Source organism: Hippocampus zosterae, chromosome 17 (assembly GCF_025434085.1).
Source record: "Hippocampus zosterae strain Florida chromosome 17, ASM2543408v3, whole genome shotgun sequence".
NCBI classification, from domain to species: domain Eukaryota; kingdom Metazoa; phylum Chordata; class Actinopteri; order Syngnathiformes; family Syngnathidae; genus Hippocampus; species Hippocampus zosterae.
Window position 1 is genome coordinate 4,540,163 of NC_067467.1, and position 22,017 is coordinate 4,562,179.

A 22,017-nucleotide genomic window follows, 5' to 3' on the forward strand; every position below is an offset into this window, starting at 1 on the left:
CATCAAAAATCACACGTTCCCGCTCTCTGCTTGAGAGCCTGAAGGTGCTCGCCCATGCAGATTCCAGCGCCTGATCCCGCTCATTAATTGTCGTTATGGCCGTTATGTCAGTTTAATTTGTGGCGGCGAAATTGGCCACGGGGGAACCGGCAAGCCCGAGCGTAAGCGTCATCCAGACGATCGCCGGCAATGAGATCAACAAAGACAAAATCATTGTTGGAGGACAAATACAGTAAGTGGGGGAGAGGGAGCAAGCCCTGCCGCAAGGAGCAGTTAATTGACGCCCCCTGCAAAATGTTTATAATTGCAACCATAATTATATCATTAACTTTGGAACCCAAATCACTTGAATATCATTTCAAACTCGTCTGACAACATAATCCTTAAAATAAATGCCTTAAGGGATTTTTTTGTGTGCTGGATTTGCATGTGCACGTGCGCCTGACTATGATTCTGCACAACTTCCACTAACAACCCAAGCTAATCTTAATTCCTCAACAACATTCAAACTTTCAATAGAGATAGACTTTCTTGACACCAATTACTACAGTAATGCCTGGAAATAGAAATTTGTTTGTTTTATGTGACCACACTGAGAAGTTGACCCATACTCAAATCATCTTTCCCAATGAAAATGAATGGGAGTACCATTAATCCGTTCCAGCCTGCCCCACTCCTCCGAATTAGCAGTCTGGAATAGGTCCATTTTGAGTCTGGAGTTGGGATTTTTTGTTGTTGTTGTTATTCTTGAGAATCTACAGTCGTTGTTTCTCACAGAGGATAAAAAAAATATCTCCAGAAAAAAAAATGTGAATAGTGAACCACAAAACGGCAGGAGGTTGGAAGGGGGGGGGGGGGGGGTCACTGTTTGTCTAGAAAAATTCATGACAATGGTGTCTTCAAAGGAATCTGTGTTTGGCCTTCGAGGCGGCCCTTTCTGCTTCTCATTATTCCCACTGAACAGAGGTCAAAAGACACGCACGTACACACGCGCTGTTGTTTGCTTACACTGGATAAACATGACAAATGTCACTAAAGGCCAGCCCGGCGGTGCGCAGTCCAGCACCCCGAGGGCGTCGGGACGGTGACCAGCACCGCAGGGGTCGCCTGGCGGATGCCGAAAAGAACACCGCCGCGAGCGTGATGCATCAGCGGTTCCTCAAATAATGCACAATGCGTGCGCTTCACAGTAGTTCCAGGCGGATCGATCCGCATATCGATTTTGTATGGGTATTGATATGCGCTTTCATCAAACACTGTAATGAGCAAATATTTATGTGGACTCACTTCTTTGTACTTTTTCTCAAAGCTTCGAAAGCTTTCAAAAGCCGGAAACGGAATGCGCTGATGTAGAGCCATTTTGGTTTCCATCCATTCATTTTCCACGCAGATTATCTTTTTTAAGGTTAGGCGTGATTTGGAGCCAGTTGACTTTTATGTGGAGTGGTCATTCTGTAGTCCGTTAAAAAAATTGCAATTAAGTGAGAGATCTCACAACTTTTTGGCAATTTCATGTTTAATTTAATTTGCTCATGAGTGATGCTTAATGCAATTATGTCTGTTTAAAGGGGAAGTCGTCAAAAATATTATGTACAGTATGTATCCAATGCAGCCACACTCGTATAAACACAATTCTAGTCTGAACACTTGGCTTGCAAAAATGTTAATTCTCACCTACATGCAAAAAGAAGTTCCTCATAAAAATGTTTAAAAGCAATTCAAGTTTTTTGCTTCCTATGTTACCGATGTGTCAGAACTTTTGTCGATGATGTCACACGACATGAGGCCGTGTGCTACAGGGATGAATCACAAACCGGCCAACTTGTTGCTGCGTGTAGTGTTGTCGTGCGCGGCAAGTCAATAGCGCCTCTGCCAGCTGGTATCGATGAGTAAGCCTTAGTGTATCGCGCAGATGGACATTTCCAAAGATGCTTTATTTGTCTCCTGCGTTTGTATTAAAAATGTATTGTGGGCTGTATGTATCGTGGTGTCAGGTACTGTACCGGTATCATTAGGAAAATACGGTTTTAATTTAATGATGATAATGATGATCATAATAATTACTATTCTTATAAATGAATCTCAAAATATACACAGAAAATTGTGATATTGTAATTGTGAATTACGCTGTAATTCCCACCGCTACGAGATCGTGTTAATTTTCATTCAGTTTATCACCTATCACGTAACTGCCATTTTGCGATTATTATTATCTTTAAAAAAACATTATATTATGCACTATGTACCACCCTTTCATGGATATTGTGATGTGTGGTGGATGTTTTTCCTTCCACCAAATGATGGTTGTCACGTCATGGCTGTATGGTGATACTGTCTCTATCGGAGGAAAATAAATTGTAATGTCGGGTCCTGTGCGATTCCTATCCTTATTAAATAAACTCACAGTGAAAAGAATGGATTATACAACGTTATCGCTGTATCGTGATACTATCTTTTGGACCAATGCTTTGTTAAGTTGAGTCAGACGGTCTGTCTGACCTTCCTCACACACTAGATAGAATGTGAATTTTATAGGCAACACTGTGTGTGTGTGTGTGTGTGTGTGTGTGTGTGTGTGTGTGTGTGTGTGCGCACTGGCCTTGTTTTGCATGCTGTACAAGCCTGTCGCTGCCTCTCTCCTCCTCGCCTCAGCTCCCCATCATTCACTTGAGGCGCTGGGCCGGCGGCGTGACGAGCCCCCTGTCTCAGTGTGAAGGAAGAGGAGGAGAAAGAGCTTTTTTTGGGAGGAGGGGGTGTCAAGATCTCAGATTTGACAGTTTTTTTGGGGGGGGGCGTAGGGGGCAGAATTGTGAAATAATGGTCGTCTTTGTTTATCCAGTTATATTTAGGCGTTTACTTTTTTCCCAAGTGGGACCAATGATCGACTACACAAGGGGTGGACAATGTTGTGCTCGAGAGTCAAAAATTAATCTTTAAATCATCAACTAACAACAAATGCTTTGTTTTATTCATAGTGTGATTAATAATCTCTGATTTACATTTTATTTGACTCCAAACCATATACCCTCCGACAGAGAAACGTGATTGTCCTGACTCTCCAAGTGTGGCGCATGCTATTGCCAACAGGGGGCGCTACGTTCACTTTCTGTGACAAACGTGACTGATAAAAAGAATCGAATTGTGCCTGCACTCAATTGAGCGGTTCTTCCAAACATTTTCATTCGCCAGGTAAACGTTTCAACCAGTTAAATGATATTTAGTGACATAGGTTGCTAATATGTGACGTTTGGCAGACTTTAGGTTTGGCTCGGACCGTGTTAATAGTGCGTATTGATAGAAAAATGTCAGCCTGTTTCCTTCGCTGTGTGTTGTGAAGAGTGTGCAGTGCTGTTTTGGATAGGGCTGCCGTAAATGATGCAAAAAAAAAAACATTGCAAGGAAATGGACCGAACGAGATTAACCGCCTTTATACAAAGTTTATAAAGTTAATGCTTCGCATTCATTAATACACAGAGTAGACCAAATTTAAGTATACTGTCCACTTTTTTAAAACCCGGCCTATATTCATGAATGCCGGAAAGTCTACCTTCAATATTACGTTTCATATTTTATCTGCATTTAACATCAACACATTGAAAAGTTTTTTTTTAAAGCGCACGTTTGATTGTTTTTGTATTAAGTGACTTAGATCCATTTAACTACAGTGAACCTTGGTTTCCGAATTTAATCTGTTCCTCAAAAGTGTGGATTGTTAAACAGGATTCCACTGTGCTATTACTAGAGATGGATTTACAGATTCTTATTTACATTTGTTCACATATTGCCTAAATATGAGGAAATAATTAAAATTAAAAAGGATGAATGGAGATTTTCAACAGGTCGACTTTTTTGACGCATTTACTCAGAACTATTCCATATTTGTTGTTGTTGTTTTTTTTGCCCAAGAGGATGAAGCAATGGCATTTCTGTTAATAAGGTCAAAGACTCCTGCTTTGCTGCTTATAGAATGTCTATTTGTGCACCAGGTCAATTGCTTTGAATTGAGTGTGGGCAAACTGTTCACTGTGGTGTTGAGACGTTTCTTTATCGGTGTAATTAAACAGGAAACTTTATAGCCCTGATTGGTAATGGTACAAGAAATAAAGCAAATTTCATTCAATGCATTATTTTACAGGAATAGACATTCTACTGCCCCCTAACGGCCAAGGCACACGGCAGAAAAAGCGCATTGTCAATAGACCGGATTAATGGCATTTCAGTTGGGAAAGAATTTGGATGTTTTCATTTCCCGTAGTTATGGAGCAAATTAAACATGGAAGGCGAGCAAATTGAGTGACCATCTAGTTCACCGAACGCATTAGACGCCACATCATGTAGCGATTTTGCCTGCTATGTGGAATGACAAAATGTTACAATTTCAAGTCTATTGATCATCCTCAGAGTGAGAGACTATTACAGATACGTGACCCAAACATCCGTCACGCTAACCCCAGTCATCCTCTCGCATTTTGACAGGTGAAGGGTGCTCGGGCCTCCGGGGCGGATGGATTGCGGCGTGAAGAGCGATCGGGCGTCACGGAGGCGGCGACAGATAGCGAGTCAAGGCGCGCCAACGCGGGGAGATCGGTCTCAACCGGACTCCATTTGTCACGACCGAGTGAGTTATACATTTTTTAATTTTTTTTTAATCCTGACTGATTTAGAGGCCATACTGAACCTGCTTGCGGACGCCATTTTGTAGCGCTTCATCCCTTTTGCTTGAGGATTGTCATAGCGATTAGGGGAGCAAGGCACAAACAAACAAACAAACAAACAAACAAACAAACAGTAATCCACAGTGAACAGTGTGCTAATAACATCGGATGCTGATATTAGTGGAGGAAAAGACACACACACACACACACACACTCAGTCAGTCAGTCTGCTAATTGCTTTGTGTGCTGAAAAGGCGCCCGAGTGATATTGCCATGCTGCGGGTGTTTGGCCGCCTCGTAACTGCCGTGCAGCGTGGCGGAGACAAGCTCGTATATTAAGATAACCTCCAAATGGAATGGAATTGTATTTCCCTGGCGGTTCAAGCCGCGTCCGCGCTTGTAAAAGAGTGCGGATGAAATTTGGCTTTAATGAAGCGCGACTTATTGCGCACAGTGCGACCACAGGACAGCATGCACGTGGGTCAGGTGCGTGCATTGTTATTTTATTTGTAATCCAGCTAAAAAAATAAATAAAAATTAACTATGAGAATATAGGAAAATGTAATATTCCATAGATTTTCTTTACAGTAATAAAATTGGAGTAGTTTTGTAATGATTAAAAAAAAGTCCTGTATACTTTGTTACCATTACAGCTATAATTGTTTTTGAAGTTTTACATTTTACCAGCAATTAAGGCATAATTTTTCAAGAATAAAGTCACAATCTCATAAACATACAATTTTAATTCGTTTTATACTTTAATTTCACAACTTGTGAAACTCACAAGGATAAAGTCACAAGAGGTCCTTGGTGTACCGAAAGAAATTTAGATGCTGCAAGGTTATTAATCCCAAGTTATTTTCCCCACCCAGCTCTGAGGTTACGGTCTGTGAAATCTTGATTTATTTGGGCCAAAATAATTTGGCCTCCACAAGGTTGCGCGTGTTTACGTGCAAGATCGCCGTCTTGGTCTGTTTATTAAAACACAGCCTGGGCGGCCTTCCTGTAATGAGTCTGTGATGGACTCGCATTGGGATGTTGCTCATTAACAGACGTGAGGTGGTGGTGGTGGTGGTGGTGGTGGGGGTGTGTGGATGAGGATTCTGATGTGAGAAGGTCAGGTCGTAAAAATAAAAAATATATCCCTTCATTTCATCTTAAGGGCAACTGCTAGCCCCTCCATAACAGTTTGATGCGATTATCGCTTGTACTTTTCGACTAAGGAATAAATGTCACGTATCGATGAGAGTCACCATAAAACATTTGCTGTTAAGAAACATATTGAAGCATATTTATGGCAACAGGACATGAGCTGACTTTCATGTTCATTTCAGTGGGGAAAGAATTACGTCTTTGAGTGACAAACGGGGTCACGGAACGAATTGTGTTCGAAACCGGAGTTTTTTAACCATACACGAGTAGCAACTCACTGTCCCCTTTTGGAAATGTTGTACTCCTGTTTGAGAGCCCTTTAACTCTTGCAATTCATCGTCATTGACAACATTGCGGTGAATGAGAGCCTCGTTAAGTGCTACGCACGTCTGCGCTCGATTAAAATTCATCCTTTGGACTTTGGAGTAGCGGCTAGCTTAGGCCGCGCTGCCTGAGCAAAAGAGCATGACCGTGGTTTATTTAGTCAGTCTTTGACGCGGTTGGCCTCATAGAATATTTCATGTCGGACTCATGTCGGATTTAACTGTGTCTGAAAGGGAACATTTGTAATTTTTTGTGGTTTTTTTATTTGATTTGCCGTTAACAGCCATGATTTTGCGAGACTGTTGTTTCAGTGTTAGCGGTTGTTGTTGTTGTTGTTTTTCATCTACCCCGCAAGCAGTAAATTCTTCAAAAGCAAATTTGACAGAGAGGTTTTGCCCACTTGCCACCAAAAGATGGAGGCGGGACGCTAATTTGCGAAGGAATTTAGTAGTTTTTGTCATAGCGTGTACGGACAGCTTGGCGGTTAAGTTTGGATCAACCTCACAAAACACAAACGTTTTGTAATAAAAGTCTTGACATGGTAGGGGTTTTTTTCTGTCCTCAAAAGCCACTTCAAATTTGCAACAAAACTTTTGGTAGGCATTCCTGTTATGAGTAGAACTTGCCAAAAGTCTCAAGAACCAATATGTCGCACTGGGCGCCTCCCAGTAATTGACCAGGATTTTGACCATTTCATTTTCAATTCATTATTTCATTTAAAAAAAAAAATGAAATTTGGGGAAAAAAATGAAAATGCCAAATTGGTGATTTTGTTTTTTTAGTAATTTGCCAACAGCTTTGCGCAAGTGGAGAAAACACTCAGTTGAGTTATTGTTGATGTTGTGTTTACAAGACCGAGCAATTAAGGCCAAACAGTGCAGCAGGTTGCCTTTTCTTAGTAAACTGGAGTGTTTTGTTGACTCGGCCTCGACCTTGGAGTGCTTTCTTGCTCTCGCACCCCAAAGGTTTCCGCACAGTTGCGGCGCTTGGAGTCGTCGCACGTCGTCACTGAAGCGTCTCGGCTTTTTTCCCCCCGGGGAGGTGTCTGACATTGGATTCCTCTCGCCTCTGATAAATCCAATCTCCCAACTCCACCCCGCTCTCTTTCTCTTCTTAACACCTTCGTTTGCGTCGCATCCATCCGTACAATCGCCTCAACCCCACCCTACCCCTCGCACCTCGGAGACAATCTCTCCTTCCCCGTCCTTTTGCCGTCTGTCATCGTCGGCCTTTTCTCTGCGACTGAGCTCCCCCTAAGCCTCCTTCATCTTCATTCTGCAGTTGTATTATTATTATTATTTTTTTGCTCTTTCGATGTCAGCGCAGGTCCGGCAAGGTGTAATTGGCTTGCACCACCACTTTAATCCGTAGTCTTCTTGTAAATGTAAAGCGAAGCCCTGAGGCTCTTCATTCTCCCCACTTAGGCACACATTTGAATATGACACCTTCCTTATAGTCATATATTTTCATCCGAATGTGCAATTGGCCCAACGTTGTGTGTGTGTGTGTGTGTCATCCTACAACTCTGTCCACACGGAGCGAGTGGCTTCAGTGCTCTCCAGGTAGCGTGTCGACTAGATAATGAGCCTTGAACTAATTGATTGGGGCTTGAATTAGGCTTTAGCTGTCCCTGATTAATCACACTCTGCTACTTGCGCACTTATCATCAATGGCGACCGCCCTCCTGCCGTTTGGTTCACAGGCCTCGGCTGGAAATCTTGATGCTTCTGAAAAAATATATTTTAATGCAATTATCATCAATCCGTCCATTTTGTTGACTGTTAATTCATTTGTTCGCCAATCAATTAAAAGCCACACCCAGTCAGGGAGTGAGAACCGAAGTCCGGCGAGTGAACCATTACTCCATTAATGGTTTTCGCAACTAAAATCTAAATGCAGTCCATTGAGCTATATCTGGAAAAAAAATTGTTGATGATCCCGTTGGGTCAAACCGATGGCGAAACATGCCGGGAGGAGTAGAGAAGCTTCAATGTGTGTGATGCCGGTTCCCATTTGAGGTGAGGTGGGAGTGGGCCACCAAATCCCTCATTTTGCCACCGTGCACAGGATCGCAAGCGTGATGTATGAGGTGGCTCGCCCTTCAACAAGCTTTGTCCGAGCTGTTCTCATCAATGGAAGCACACACACACACACCCGGAAGGCCACTGCGAGGACATCCAGTCCCCTCGCTTAAGCCGGCGACTTCATGAAATTGCCGTTAGCTGGCAGATGCATCCTTCCTTTCCTGATGTCTTCTTCAAAAGTCATCCGCCATTCTCATCACACCTGATCCCGGTCAGATTGCTCATCTTCTTTACTGAGCGTGCCGCAGACACGGACACAGACCGATATGTACACACACGCACATATAAAAAAAATCTCAAAAGCCCAAAGTGACGCCATGCTGTTGCGCTTACCTCAATTTTTTCTTTCCTGCAGTCACCCCCCCCCAACCCTTTTGTTTATTCTCATTCTAATTACACACCTCGTGAGAATTGTCCTCACCTTTTCTCTGATTTTTTTGTTTTTATTTTCCTCTCTTTTGCGGTTCTCAACCTCGGGGTGGGAGGTGGGTGCGTGTGTGGCTGGGGGGGGCATAGAGGTCCAGTTATGTCTCCACAGGCGGTAAATAAAATATATCTCTGTAGCACTAATTAGTCAACTATGTCTGTGAACCTTTATGGCCCTTTTTCACCTTTCACCAGGTTAAAAAAAAAGAAAGCCAAACAGTGCTTCATTGATAGAAAAGTATTGCAACAATGAAGTCATATCGATTAAATAGCCGGAACTTTTTGTTCAATCCCACAAGATTTGGCACAAACGGTGAATACGGCTTCCAAAATAATGTCCATAGAAAAAGGTAAGGCAAGTGACGACTATCTCGTTGCGTTTGACGTTAGCATTGATTTAGTTAGCATTAGCTTTAGTTAGCATTAGCTTTAAAGGGCAAACAGATTTCTCAATTGGTATTCACAGTCGCTAAATTCACTCTACGGACATCTACAGTAGTTTACAATCAAACAGCGCGTTGGTGTTGTAATTCTAAGATTATAACAAACTTTTTTTTTTTAATTTTACAAACGCTCTTTAGGCATGCACAATCCACAAAGTGCCATAAAGGGAGAAAAGTAGGTTGAACGCTGGCGGTCGTCGCGCAGTTGTGTCTTGCTGCTCCACTGGGAATCCATTTCAGCTGACGACGTGAGGCGCATGATAAACAAGCGTCGCTGGAAGTGGTGACGTGGCGGCGGCAGTCTGCGGTTGATTATAATGAAAGACTTGATGAAAGACACTTGTGAAACACTTGTGGTGATGGCGTGTGTCCAAAAAGAAGAATTCACACTGCGATTTGGAGAACTGGTCATCAGCCACCAATTCTGTTTGTCTGTCTGCTTTGGACGTATGAGGTAAACATGACAAAAATAACCAGATACGCTCACAGTTGATGAGCAAAGAACTTTTAAAAGTGTAGCTGAGGGCCAATTCCTTTTTCAATTTGGTAGAATTTGTTCTGTAACAAGTTCAGACTTGGAATCATCTTTAATGTCACTCCAGAGTATTGATACAAGCTACACCAATCAAGAAATCCATGAAGATGAAGAAAAACAACGATGTAATTCGCTTCAGACTCTAAGTCTCATTTTCTGGGGGAAAATTGAGACAAGAAAAGTAAATCTTGGACTCGCACCCCAAATCCCTATTCCCTCATCGTAGGTGCATTCCGAAACGCACTCTGAGCGCGCCCTGCTTCACTCTGGCCGCTCAGAAACGAATCAGAGCCTTGTTTACTTGTGCCTTTTGATTATTCAAACTGCCCCAGTAAGGAGCTCAGTGTGTCCGGGAGTACAGATGGAAACAAGCACAAGTTGCCGATTGGTTTATAACAATAGGCTGAGTTTGAAAATTAATGGGAGGGGAGCGCTCTCTGTCTACCTCAGTCTCAAAGTGGTGTCCGGGGCGTCGGAGTGAATTTACCATTGCACGCCATGTTAACGGCAGCGAACTTGCGCTTATAACCGTGGAAAGTTTTTTTCTTTTTAGTTTCAAATGGCTTACCTTCACTACAATCCCACATTGTATTGAGGCCAAAGGTCAAACCCTGGTCGCTTACGGTGTCTCTTTGTACTGCAACTACTATTATTAATATAAATCCATTTAACTTGATTTGACATCGTGAGGACAACCGAAAATGCATGGACGGACAATGTCCACTTGAATTGAAAGCTTTAATATCTCCGCTGGTATTTCAAATCCATTGGTGTGATGATTACTTCAAAAAAATGGTCCAAAGTACAGTAATTGTTACTGCCCAATTTATTGATGCAGCTCTCTGGGGAAATACCTTCTTGCACATGCAATATTTTGTTGATAGAAATCGTCAGGTAGCCTTCAAGCCTAAACAATACTGGTTTCAGACTGCGGGGGTTCTCATGGGGTTTTTTAATAAATGAAAGATGAGACTGGGCCCGTGCTATTTACACGTGGAGCGGGCGATTAAGTGCTGAATGCTGGTTTGCGGCTCACGAGGAGGATATTAAACTTGAAGCGTTTTGTAAGAAGTTGGCCTTTTCTGGCCTCTGCCCGCTCCCCCTTTGCTGTCAATAAGAAAGCGGGATGATGAGAAAGTGAGGGAAGGTAAGAAAAAAGTCCGTTTGTGAAATATATGAAGTGGGGGGGGGGGGGCGGAAATGAAGGCTGAAGGACGGTATATTGAGAGGGCCTGCCGCTCTGTATTCACGATGCATGTTGAGTCGGTCAAGTGACGCTCAGCTGGCTCGCGTGCGCGCGCAGCAAATGAATCCCACTTTGCTTTAAAGCCGCAGCCTCTCAAAATGAAAGAAAAAAAAAAGACGACGAATGAAACCGCATCGGGCCAATTCTTTCTTGTCAGATGTATTATCCGTTAAGGGGTTTGTGCTCTGAAAGCTTGAAGACTTTTAATCATCCAAATGGAGGCGGGAGATAATAAAACAACAATACAAGAGCCCAGAATGGCTGCCGTAATATGTTCACCTACGCCAATCGCCCTTGATGCTTAAACGGATGAAGAAGCCGTGTGCTTATAGCTCAAGAACCCTCGTATGAAAATGAAAATCATTCTGGCTATGTGCAGCTGTACAGGGGCAAAAAGTTAATTAAAAAAAAATTAAGGTTCCATAACCGAGATTCAAACTCGGGAACTCGGTGTTGGTTGGTCTGCTAACTTTGAGTCTGCTATGCTGCACGAGAGTGTAACGTTATAATATGTTCCAAACGCCCTCTTGATAGTTTTTATTTTGGATTCATGACGGGGTTACATTTTGTTTTATTCAACTTCTGCAAGTTAAAAAAAAAGGGAAAAAAATATATATTTTCTGTTACAGTAAAGCACATTTTAGTTTTGAATATTACAGAATTATCATATGGCCAGACTGTCGTACTTGCAGTGACACAGCCGAGCCACTAGGGCTCCAAACGCACACAACCTAAGAGCCTCTTGGCTTCCTCCCTCCATCCGTCCCGTCACTGCAGACGCACGCGCCATTCCAAGCAGCGGTCGCCTGGCAACATGGCTCATCCTCCCGAGCATATTTCCCAGTTCGCCGGAGGTATACACTTCCAGCTCCCCCTTGTTATTTCATTACAGCCGAGAGCGGACGCGTGCGTGGGTTTTTCAGGTTTGGGTTTCTGCGTTTTTTGTTTTTTTTTTTCGTCTCCGCCCACCTGCTTTTATTGTAGCCTCCTCCCAAGTAGTGTCTGCCGGGGGAATATTAAAGAGATCGCTGCCGCTGAATGGGACATTAGAAATGTAATTAGCAAAGGGTTCAGAGCTAGGACATAGCCCCAAAAACAGATGGCCTCGCTAAATTTCGATTTGCCATGCATAGTTGACCGGGCGCCACTTTTAGCACCCGGAGAACGCCGTGGCTTTTGCCTCGTGCTTGGGCCAAGGATCTCACTTTGAACCCTTGATGACGGGGAAAGCCTGGATTGATGATTGTTTTATCGCTCATATGCAGTGTCGACGCCAGTCACGTTTAGTAACGGAGTAAACAATGAAATGCTCTTCCGCCAGACGGCAGCGGAAGATTTAAATTCTCAAGCAACGTATCTTAAAGTAACAATTTATTGTACTTCTCGTCATATGTCGTAAGAAGAAATGAAAATGGTTTGCGTTCCAAAAAAAAAAAAACAGTCTTTGATCTTAGCTACTTCTCTTGGGTCTGTTCTTTTGGAAGAAGTGGTGCATTGTTCATCCTTTGATGTGAACGCGGAGGTGTCATTATACCTCAGCAGCATTAGGGAACGGTCTGATTCCCAAATTTGGGTGTGATTTATTATTATTATTTTTAAAATGGGGGGTATTTTTCTCCAGAAGTACTGGTCGAAGTCCAAACTAGCTAACGACTACGACTCCCGCCGCAATTGCAGAAAGGACAGTTGGTCATCATCAAACATAGCAACAATGTAGCGCATGCAAGCGTTGGGCGCTGGAAATTCGGAACTCTTGCAATCATATGTCCAGGACGGCTACTTATAGAGAAAGTTGCAACCGAGTCATTAGCATTGAGATTCACATACTCCCCCCCCCCCCCCCCCCCCCTTTGCACGACTGATGCTTGCATGTTATTTCAAGCACAATTTTTATTTTTTATTTTATATCCAGTGGTTAGCACGTCGGCTTCACAGTGCAGAGGTACCGGGTTCGATTCCAGCTCCGGCCTCCCTGTGTGGAGTTTGCATGTTCTCCCCGGGCCTGCGTGGGTTTTCTCCGGGTGCTCCGGTTTCCTCCCACGTTCCAAAAACATGCATGGTAGGCTGATTGGACGCTCAAAATTGTCCCTAGGTGTGAGTGTGAGTGCGAATGGTTGTTCGTTTCTGTGTGCCCTGCGATTGGCTGGCAACTGATCCAGGGTGTCCCCCGCCTACTGCCCGAAGACGGCTGGGATAGGCTCCAGCACCCCCCGCGACCCTAGTGAGGATTAAGCGGTTCAGAAAATGGATGGATGGATGTATGGATGTATATATATGTTTATGCAGAAATGTAGGTAATTCCAAAGGATTAGCGTTTAAAAAAAAATCCTGCAGCCCTTAACTGGTAACACTGCAGGATAAACGGGCGTAATGTTGTCCTTATCCTCATTTTTCTACCCTTCCCCGTGAGCGGCACATTTCTTGAAAGGTGCCAAGAGAGTAGCTCTATTTTATCTCCTCAAACATCCGTCTGATTAAACGTGAACAAACGGCGCGCCGATTAGCACATCAGGAAAGTGCGGCTACGCTGTCAATTCGCTGGCAGCTTAGCGGCGGCTGGAAATGGGGGGGGGGGGGGGGGATAGTGAAAATGACGATTTCTTTTAAAGTGAAAGTGTGGAAAATGTTCTTACCCTTGTTGCATTCGGACTTTTTCTCCCACTGAGGAGAGCGCACCGCTCGACTGGATTTTGAAGCTTTTGCTTTCCATCCGATGCCTGTCAGTAACTGGGGGTGGGTATTGTGGATTAATTCGCTTGATTGATTCCTTACATTTGCATATTAATGAGTAAGAGTGTTTGCAGCAGGTAGCACAAGGAAAAGAGAGGACAAAAAGTTGCGTTTCGGCATATTTATCATTTTGTGTGTGTTAGCGTGTGCGTAGCGACTCGAGGTCAGTGTCTTTTGCATGCATTTCCATATTTTTACATGTGAATTTTGAGACTCCTTATCATGACTCCCTTTCACTTCTTATTACACCTTCAACTGGCTGCGGTTTGATTTTTTTTTTTAAAGTCTGAGGCTTAATAGAAACTCGGAGACGGCTTAATAGAAATACCGTCGTATGAATGACAAATGGAAATGGCTCGAGGCCTTTGGATTTCCATGAAAAACGGGAAACAAAGTGGAAAAAAGTTGACCGATTAGCCGACTCAACTCTCCTGTGGGGTTTTGCCGTCGTAGCCTGAGGATATTGAATAAAATATTCCCAATGAAGACAAGACAATTTTCTGACCGTTCGACCCCCAATACCCCCCCTCATTTACCGACACTATTTATCATTTCAAACCAATCGGATCTCATACAGAGCAGTCAGAATTTCAGCTTTTTTGGGGGGATGTGTTCTCGCGATGATAGAAATGTCCGCCCCATGTTGTTGTTGTTTTGGAAACCGGTGTCGATGTCAAAGTGTATTTTGATCAAAGTCGCGGCTCACTTTACTTTCCAAATGACCTTTGAGACGCGTGATATGGGCCCGTTCGCTCGCGGAATCATCCAGAAAACACCGCCCACTCCCTCGCCGGGTCAAGATTGCTGCGATTTCTGACACTTTTGATGACGGATCGACAGACCGGCGCATAGCAAAGTCTCAGCATGTCGGCGCCGCTGTTTGTTCTCGCCGTGGGCCTCGACTAAATCACCACCACTTTAAAGAGGCACACGGACGGAACATTAAGCCCGGCGCTCTTATTTTTTATTTTTTTGTAAAGGTTGCCTGCCTCTTAAACTCCGTCGGCTTTTATTGATGTCTCTCTCAGCTCATCTCGTGTGCGGAGATTTGCGACGCGGCCCTGCTTTAAATTCACTTCTTCAGCATAAGCTGTTTGTTATGTCAGAGAGGAGCGGGAATGAGGATGTGCAGGGGTGGACTCGGCCGTATCTTGCCACCAAATGACACAGCAGATGAATGCGTCGCTGTCTCAGATGGCGGACGGCTACGACGCGGAAGGGATCCACTTTTGAACGATGCCATTTCGCATTTTATTTGAGGATTTTATTGATTGGTTAGTTTTCTTAAATTCAAGTATTTCCTGACAGTTATCAGAACATATATGATATCAGAACAAGCTGGTTCTCTTAATCTTATAAACAATAGTGCATCAGAATAAACGAATGATTTTTTATCCACTTTATGTCGACGGTAAGCCGGTTCTTTTTCCCGCATTCAAACATGAACGTAAACAAACATGGCAGCAAGACGCTTCTTTCTGTCTTCTCTCTATGGAGCCCATTTACTCACCGTTCGCGCACGCACCAATTTGTGAACAACTCATGCAGACTCAATAAGAAGTCATTCTTTGAGAATGGGGAGATTTATGATCGAGTTTTTGAATAAATAAAGCAGCGGCACCTTTGTAGTCTGCCTCGCTCCTTTTCACCGACGCCGCCGCTGTTGATTCATTCAGGCTTGTTACCGTTTTGTGATGCCGGTCGGGACGCGCCGACAAAACCCCGTTACATTTCACTTTGCATTTGCAAAGACGAAACAATCTCCCTTTCTTTGCAAATTCGTTGTGTTTCCGGGCGAGCGGAGGCAATGTGTCATCTTAAAAAAAAATCGACACTCACTAACTGCTATCATCCGCGTTGCGTGCTTGACGTAAATTCCCACGGCCGACTGAAGATGCGTAAGAACAAAAAAGGAATACTAGTTGATTCAAACTTGAGTAAAAAAATAAAATAAAATTAAATCCAAGGTGGAATTTTGAGTAACAAATTGATAAAATTGATCAACAACTTCTAGCTAGCTAGCTATTAGCATCGATGTAAACTAGTCCAGTGCCAATCACTGTAGCTGGATCGCGGGGCCTATCGAAAACTCTTATCCTCAGAGTCGCTTGTCTTAAAACTCATTCAGTACCAGCCAATTCTAGACCGAGTCTGAAAAGACGTTTAAAAACGTCTTTGGGAGTGAATGAGTTAAGAGAGTATCCCACTTTCATGACAGACAACACAACCAACAACTGACAACACAGACAAATTTGTGGCTTGTCTCCATTCACAAAAAAACCCCAAATGCCATCCGTACTTGATAAAAAATATTTTTGCAAATGGGCACGGGCAATGGCGTGTCTGGCGAGGGTGTAATAGTGTCACGTTTCGGTTTTGCGGTCTGGCCAGCAGGTGGCAGGAGCGTTCTTCCTAGCACACCTGCTGGCAATCGTTAATCAATAGAGACGCTATTTAAGGACTCCTACGTTCTACACCTGTTGTGGGAGTATTGTTTATGGCATCGCTATCCTCATTGTTCATTGACTTAGTGGCTTTTGACCTCGTCGTGATTTCGCGTATAGTTCTCGGTACTAAGTTTTTGTGTAAGTACTATTTTATTTTGATGATCTGGCTTTTTGTGCGTGTACAAAGTGTTACATTGTTGTTCGTTCGTAGTTTGCGGGCTTTACTTTCCTTTCTTGCTCTTTTGTGCAAGCACCTTTTGTTAGTCGTTTTTGATTTACCTCCTGGTCCTCATTGTGGACCAGCGCTTTATGTTCTCGCTTTATTTTCCGTTCGATTAAGACATTAAATTGTCTTTACATCGGTTTATCCGAGTCCCTAACAAATAGAACACGAATGTCGACAGGCAGGCCTTCATATGTCCCCCTTTTGTCCATCCTCACTTCCCTCTTTGTTCCCTAGAGCTCGCTGCTAAGCGTTAATTGTAGCACGGTAGGGGTGTGTGCGGTACATGCAAAAAAAAGAAAAAACGGATAGAAATCGCCATGCTGGGCTGCCACTGCTCCTCTTGACCTGTCATCTGTGAAATCAGTCTGGCAGGAAGTTGGCTGAACATTACACAGCACGGCGAAGAAAAACACAACACGATGTTTGTCAGATCTCATTCAATAACAATAATGATAAGAATTAAAGCATCACCGTTTGTACTTAAACGTGGCTTTATTATCCTTCCTAAATATATATATCAGTTTGACACAGCTATTTTGGAGTCGATTCCAGGGCACTTTGACGGAATTAGTCGAAATGAGCCCCATTTGGAGACATACGTTAGAAAGAAGGCTGATGCCAAGTGATTATTTGGTGAGTCTGTGCCATAAAAGTGTCTCGTCACTATTAATAATAACAGCCACCTGCAAATCTCCTCTTTTGCGGGTAGCCGTTCTCGGTTGACTTGCTGTAACTTTTAACATGTCTTTCCCCGACACAAAAAGTCTTCTCGGTGCCCGCGGGGCAGAAAGCGGAAGCCTATCACAACCTTTTCTAAATTTCAACTCACTTACCGCCAGCTGCCACCGTAAATCCCCTGTTAAGCTCTAGCCTTCATCCTACCGCCACACTTTCACCTTCCCAAATCCTTTTCCCCGAGCTTGACTGGACCTATGGATCTACGTGGTCTCTGTCCCTGGGGCATGAACCCCGACAATTCTAATGTCACCGTATGAGAGATCAGACGCCATGCAGGCTAGTGCAACGGAAGGACTTTTTTTTTTTTTTACTTCTTCATTTATTCCAAATGGGACTCGGCAGGATGAGCGCAGGAAGGAAATGGATGAACCGTTTCATTTGCGGTCACTTTTTTCCATCCGATCCACAATCACACCTAAGGGCAATTTAGAGTGCTCCATTACCCTGCCATGGATGTTTTTGGAATGTGTGAGGAAACCGGCGTACCCGGAGAAAACCTGCACAGGGAGAACATGCAAACTCCACACAGGAAGCTGGAATCGAACCCTGCACTTCTATACTGTGAGGCGAGCATATGAACAGATTTAGGGGTTGGACAGTTTTTAAGGTCCAGCTTTCTCCTCCTCTGTAGCAGATGGTTTCGTCAGAGGTGTGCAGGTAACAGATGTCCCTGGTAATCCCCACACACCTGCCCTCTATCGCCCTCTCTAACCTGCCTTCCACCCATTCAACCCCTCCTGGACCCTTCCTGCTCCTCCATCATCTCCCAAACACCAAACCTCCATTCTGTGCTTGATCTTTGGTGTCTTCTCCTCCGTGCTATGTGGGGCTGAGACCGAGCCGGGTCGAGGCGCTCCGTCTCGGAGCCCAGCGGTGGAGCTGACCTTCTGGATGGAGCAGATGATAAGCGAGAAAGACAGGCAAGGAGGAGACTGACCTTGGAACGAGGCCGGACTCCCATCAGATAAACCTGGACCGGCCCCTCAAAATGTCTCCCTGTAAAGATATATGTGAGGAAATGTTGAGGACACCAGTAATATCACGATACAGAGATTGCATGATTCTTGATATGCAAGGGTCAGAACGAAGAAGGCCGAATATGACCCCTTTATTACTTGGTAATTACCCACCTCGGTCCCGGCAACCTGTTGATTCCTTTCACACAGGTGTCGTAACATATTTTTGGACAGCCATGGCTGTAGGTTGTACATTAGAACGACAACAAAAATGTTTCTGTATGCAATTTCTAAGCAATGAAACGCGTTTGGACAGAATGAGATTTGCCTCGTAATTGGTCCAAAATCGCAAAAGTACTTTCTTGATGCAAAATGTCGCTTTGATGTGCAGCGTTATATACACCTTCTATTTTGATCCGGGTCCAAACAAGCTTCGTCTCCAATGCCCCCGAAAGCGGCATAATTACTGCTCGGCTTAGGTTACACTTTCATGTAATTAGAAAAATATTGCATCTGTTTCCATAGCAACCGCCCAAGACTCCACGCACCCGCCTATTTTGTATGTGGGTGCTCGTGTACACAAACGCAAAGCCAATCTCGGCGCAAGGCTTAGCTTGATCCTTGTAAGTGCACAATATGATGGATGTGTCGGACGGAGAAAGAGATTGAGATGAAAGTACGCCGCGCGTGTCCCGCAGGAGGAGAATTTTTTCCACCTTAGCAGCCGGAGAATTAATGTCTCCATCAAATCTTCCTCGGAGAGTTTCGCCATCCTGATGAAGTCTGCGTGTCTGTTCGGCAACATGCAGTGTTGTAGTTTCGGGGGCACCCTCATTGTTTTGCTAGTTTGCAAGCGTCTTAATGGCTATTCGGTCAAAAAAGAAGACGCGAAACATTTAAAATTCATGAACACCACAGGGAGCCACTCAATAAGCTCGCCGTTCTGGTTTCCGTCATTGTTGTCGTTCCCCCTAACGTCGCTCCCCTCCGATCGCGCCCGTTATTAAATATTCAAATCTCAGCTGCAACCGCTCTGTTTAAGCAACACTCGAGGGAGTTCCCCCCGATCTATTAAGGCGGAGATTATTGCCGCGGTTTGTTTTCCGGGGGTCCCCGACACGGCCAACGTGCTAATTGCGAAAGGTCTCCTCGTTATGCGTGTCCGTTCCTTGTATCCTGCTCACCGGATTGGATATTGTTTGTGGTGTTTGCGCCGGAGTATTGCTTCCCGGGCCATCACATTTGTGCACGTGGGCACGGGGAGTTTGATGCTAATGGGAGATTTTTGCCTACGTTTTCCCTTGGTTCCTTCCACACCTCGTGGCGCTGCAGATATGAGCCCTGAGCGTACACGGGGCACTCTCATTAAGACACCAGTGCTGGTATTAAATTCGCTGTTATTAGAGAGGCCTGCTTTCATTTCACTGGCACAGCAAACCACAGACACCCACAGGAGACTCAGGGCAAAGACTGGATTACACTCTGATTTTTGGTGTGTGTGTGTGTGCGTGGGCACCTTTGTGGGTTTTTTAAAAGATGAAAGTGTTGTTTAGGAGAATGCCTTTCTTTTCTCAGACCGCGCTTCTAGAAGGATGGATTCCTGTTGATTGATTGTTGTCCTAATCATCAGTATTCGAAGTAGATGGGGGGGGGGGGGGCGGGGCAGATGGATGGTGAAGAGATCGGTGGCCAGACAAATGGATGAATAGGGAAATGTGCTTATGTCACAGCATAGCGATGGTTTTGACCAAACCTGAAATGGGATGACATCATTTATCAAAGCTCGCTGCCACGAAGCAATCGCCTATTTATGCCGGTCTTCATACTTTGAAATTAACGAGCAATCGGACAGAAACTGAAGGACACGTTTTCTTTGAAGTAGTATTAGTGGAGAGACGCAAAACTATCCCGAGGAAGTGCAGGCGGACAACCGTGTCCTCTTCTGCCGGGGCCCTCGGCTCATGCGCGGCTAAAGCACGCGGCCAATGTGCGTCCGTTTCGGCATGAAATTGACTTTTTTTTTTTTTCCGAACTCGCCAATGGCCGAAAGGCCGTGACATACAGGACATAATTCGACTGTCTATGCACTTTTTGTGAATCGTTTTGTTAACTAATTCACTCCAGTTCAACAAAATCTACAGGAAGGGTTTTTTTTTTTTTTTAACCGACCTCTGGCAGAATGACTGGTTCCAACCAAAATGGCAGACTTCCGCCATCTTTTTGGCACTGCTTCACTCCTTGACAGATGTGACGACCAATAACAGTTTACCATGTGAACCCGGGCTTTCTGAATTGACCCGAAAGGTTGGAGAAGAACATTGACATTGGGAGAGTTGAATAATGCAGATCCACATGACAAAAACAAGGAAACTTGCATCGGGATGTCTCACGCTCAGCTGTCTTGGCGCGCGTGTCGCTCGGGTGGTTTTGGCGCGGGGATGTTACACGGCACCACCGAGAGACTCACGCGGGCAGATAATAGCTCGATATTATCGATAGCTCCTCGGATAATCATCGATCAATCCGGCAAGCCTCGAGAGCGGCCCCATGTTGTTGTTGTCGAGGGGCCGGCCCGGAGATGGAGGACGATGGGGATCCGATAATGGGCTGTGGCGAATCAGCACTGATGAACCCCCGTCGAGAGATGGATGAATGGGGGGGGGGGGGGGGGGGGGCGACGGGGGGTGTTTTACGACAAGTCATCAAACTTTGCCCCCTATTCTCTATTCACATGTAATGACCGAAACCCAAGTGCTGAACAATTTAGTGCCAGCCTTTTGTCTCGCATATGTCGTGGGCCAAACTGTAGTTAGCATTTCCCTTGGAGGGCCATTAGGACTGTGAAAGCATATAAAGAAGTCAAAAATAATGGTTGAGTCAACTCTCGTTGAAATTACTGTCAGGGGGGGTTTGGCGGCAAGAAAATGCTCACGATCTCTCGCTCATTGATGACATAATGAGAATTTGACATTTTGGTACAGATCTTTGCAAGCACACACAGAAGTTGATGCGTTTGATTCGCTTTTTCGGGCCGCATAAATGATGTGGCGGGCCCAATCCGGCCCCCGGGGGCCTGCAGTTTGACACCACTGCTTTAGACCATCTCCGGAAGATACCTAAATGGGGCAAAAAGAGCCTCAAATGGTCGCTTTGAACCAACATGGCATCTTATCAAAGATCACATTGCTGAGTGACCATGGCTGCAACAACAAACAAACAAAAAAATCAGCCCAAAAATATCTCAACCACTTCCTCTGTGAGGAATAGTGTGGCGTGCTATTCATTTGAACCCCAGAACGAGAGCTGATTGTGTTGTCATCATTCCACAGGTTTCTTATCAAAGCTTTGATAGTGCTCACCAAATACCTGAGTGTGTGCCTACGTCTGTTATCTGTGTTGTCTGGGGTTATGGGGGGGGGATGCCTTTGGGAGCAAATGGAGTTGATAAATATGAGTTAATTATCAGTTGGTGACACGCGGTTAAGAGGTTGAACCTAATCTGAGCCGGGGAGGAGCTCAGCCGCTTGGCCGTGATGCGACTCGACTTTTAATCAGGCCCCGGGGTTTAATGCGCTCCCCAACACTTAGCTTGCTTAGCATGGCTGCAAGGCTTGACAAATTCTGTTGTCCAAATGCGGCATTCATAACATTTCTCTCTCGTTCTCGTCTTCGTCGCTCATACATGCATCGTCCTCTATGAGCGCAAGCGCCTCCAATGCCTGATTCACTTGAATTCATTTGACATTTTTGTGAGCCTTATCTCAAGAAGCCATGCCTGAAAGGATTTTTAAAAAAGTCTACAGTTTTACTTAGGAGCGGCCGTTTTCGCCCCATTTTGAGCATTTTTCTTTAGTGTCCTTAAAAGACAAAGTAGTCGCGTGACAAAACGTGACCTCCCGAAACAAAAGAAATGGCCATTGACAAATTGTCAAGAATCTAAACCCGAGGACGACTCGACTCTTTATCAGTTCTCGAGTTTAAACGCGCTTTCCAGCACTCGGCCCGCACCGCCGAGCCCAGATCGCAAGGAGAGACGAGAGCACGTGACAAAATAA

At 44.5% G+C, this 22,017-nt stretch overlaps 1 protein-coding gene across 4 annotated transcripts in view; it reads left to right on the top strand.

Annotated features, from left to right (window-relative positions):
- The window catches only part of LOC127590068 (uncharacterized), a 164,151-nt gene that overhangs the window by 48,380 nt on the left and 93,754 nt on the right, over window positions 1-22,017 (top strand). For all 4 annotated transcript variants that reach the window (XR_007959542.1, XR_007959541.1, XM_052049494.1 and 1 more), the window contains exon 6: window positions 4,477-4,618. Coding sequence is in view for 2 of the 4 variants with exons in the window: in XM_052049494.1 (XP_051905454.1) it covers window positions 4,477-4,520 (44 nt within the window). In the remaining 2 variants the exon portion in view is untranslated. The remainder of the gene's footprint in view (window positions 1-4,476; window positions 4,619-22,017) is intronic.